Raw genomic sequence first — 1,757 nt, 5'->3', positions numbered from 1 at the left:
TTTATTTTTCATGCTGGCTAGAACTTTTCATATGCCTTGTGACCAGAATGTGTAAAAGTCAAAACAAGATCAAATTTATGGGTTTTTCCCTCTGGATACGCTTTTATGCTCGCCGGAGAAATATTTCATACGGGCGTCCGCCATTGTTCCGATAGTTTAGAGCCAGTGTTACTAAGTTACCATGCGTCATTAGGAAGGAAGTGACGTTACGACTGTTGAAGAGTATTGACAGCCTTCCTTCCTTGAGATGTTCAAATTTGTGTGACCGCTTGTTATAACATACATGCTGGATATCTATAATTCCAGAAAAAGTGGAGCATATTATCCCTCTATCTCTACTATGAAGCCTCATCTGATTCATCTTAATCTAAGTAGCTGGGATACAAGGGTAGAATCTTTGAATTTGGATGGCTGTGAGGACAGGTGGAGAAGGAAGCTGTGACTGTCCATTTCCTTGTAGTGGATAGATGTCTTGAGTCCAATGGGGAAAGGGAAACGGCGATGTTTTGGAAGGCTTCATGAGATGAGGATATGTTGTAGGTGTATTTGATAAATGGATGGCAGCTATGAAGGCAGTGATGAATTGGTTGAGGTGGAGGTTGGTCATTTTGGGGATGTGGACGCAATTGTCAATGTATCTTCTGAAGAATTTTGGATGGTGACCCGTCATATTGTTTCTTGAGGAAGCTATATATACCAATACAGTAAATCTCATTAAAACATTAAATATCTTTCATGATAGAATTTCTTGAGTATAAATACTTGGTAATTAAAGTTTTAAAAAAAACATTAATATCTCATTTTTTTAAAATAATTGAGCATAAAATATTTGGTAAATAAAGTAACCGAGTAAAATTGGAATTTTTAAAAAACAATTTGTAGAAAGCACTTGTATATAAAAATCGGAATTCAATCTACATGTACAATATTTATAGATTGCTGAAAAAACATTTCTCACAAAGTAACAGCCTTTGTTACAATAATCACAAGAACACACAGTAATAAAATGAGTAAGAAAAGTAAGTAAAAAATAAGAAACAATTAATTACGTGCATTTAAAGCACTTCAGTGGAACAACTTTTACTCTCCTTAAAATCTATTAGCAAATAGAGATCATGAACAAATCCTTGTAACAAATAAGTCTTTATCTATTAAAATTTCCAGAACGCCAATTAAGATCTTTTGGGTATTTTTACATAGGAGGCATCGCATCGATGTCTCATCAAACCAAGCCATGATTGCATAGTTTACCAAATTATTATATAGGGAACCTTCTAAAATGCTGCCCGACACAACCAATAAAGATCTGTTATATTTGGAGAACATGCATATAAAACTAAACATCACTCGCAGCTTCAGACGTTTCAGAACCATTATACTGGAAAGACTTTATAAGCAGCTGAGACATCAGAGAAGGAATATGGCAAAATCAAGTGAATAAATTCTGTATCGCCTTATGACACTGATTACTAATTGGACTTATTTATTTTCTTTAATTCTAATAATATCTTTAAAAAGTCTTTTTACCTATTTGTTTATCATTATTTCCAGTATGTCTTTCATCATTACAAAGGCAATTCTTCTTATCAGCATCATTTACGTAACTGGAAATTTCGACATCATTCATAATGGATAGAGAATTGAGAAGCTGCGATTCCTTCTTCCTTAAGCCGTTGTAGAATTGGTTCATAAATCTCCATGGAAAAGGGGGCAATCACTCCCTTAGACTGAATATCACCTGTCAGGAAGAAACAAAA

At 34.2% G+C, this 1,757-nt stretch overlaps 1 protein-coding gene across 1 annotated transcript in view; it reads right to left on the bottom strand.

The window, feature by feature from the left end:
• Nucleotides 1-234: 234 nt before the first annotated feature.
• The window catches only part of LOC144974636 (alpha-aminoadipic semialdehyde synthase, mitochondrial-like), an 18,833-nt gene continuing 17,310 nt past the window's right edge, over nucleotides 235-1,757 (bottom strand). Inside the window, exon 13 of the mRNA XM_078917708.1 lies at nucleotides 235-1,738. Coding sequence (XP_078773834.1) covers nucleotides 1,620-1,738 — 119 coding nt within the window. The 3' untranslated portion in view covers nucleotides 235-1,619. The remainder of the gene's footprint in view (nucleotides 1,739-1,757) is intronic.

The sequence above is a fragment of the Berghia stephanieae genome, chromosome 6 (assembly GCF_034508935.2).
Source record: "Berghia stephanieae isolate SIO BIC M18660-M18661 chromosome 6, UCSD_Bste_1.3, whole genome shotgun sequence".
Taxonomy (NCBI): domain Eukaryota; kingdom Metazoa; phylum Mollusca; class Gastropoda; order Nudibranchia; family Aeolidiidae; genus Berghia; species Berghia stephanieae.
This window is presented reverse-complemented; position numbering and strand designations above follow the sequence as displayed.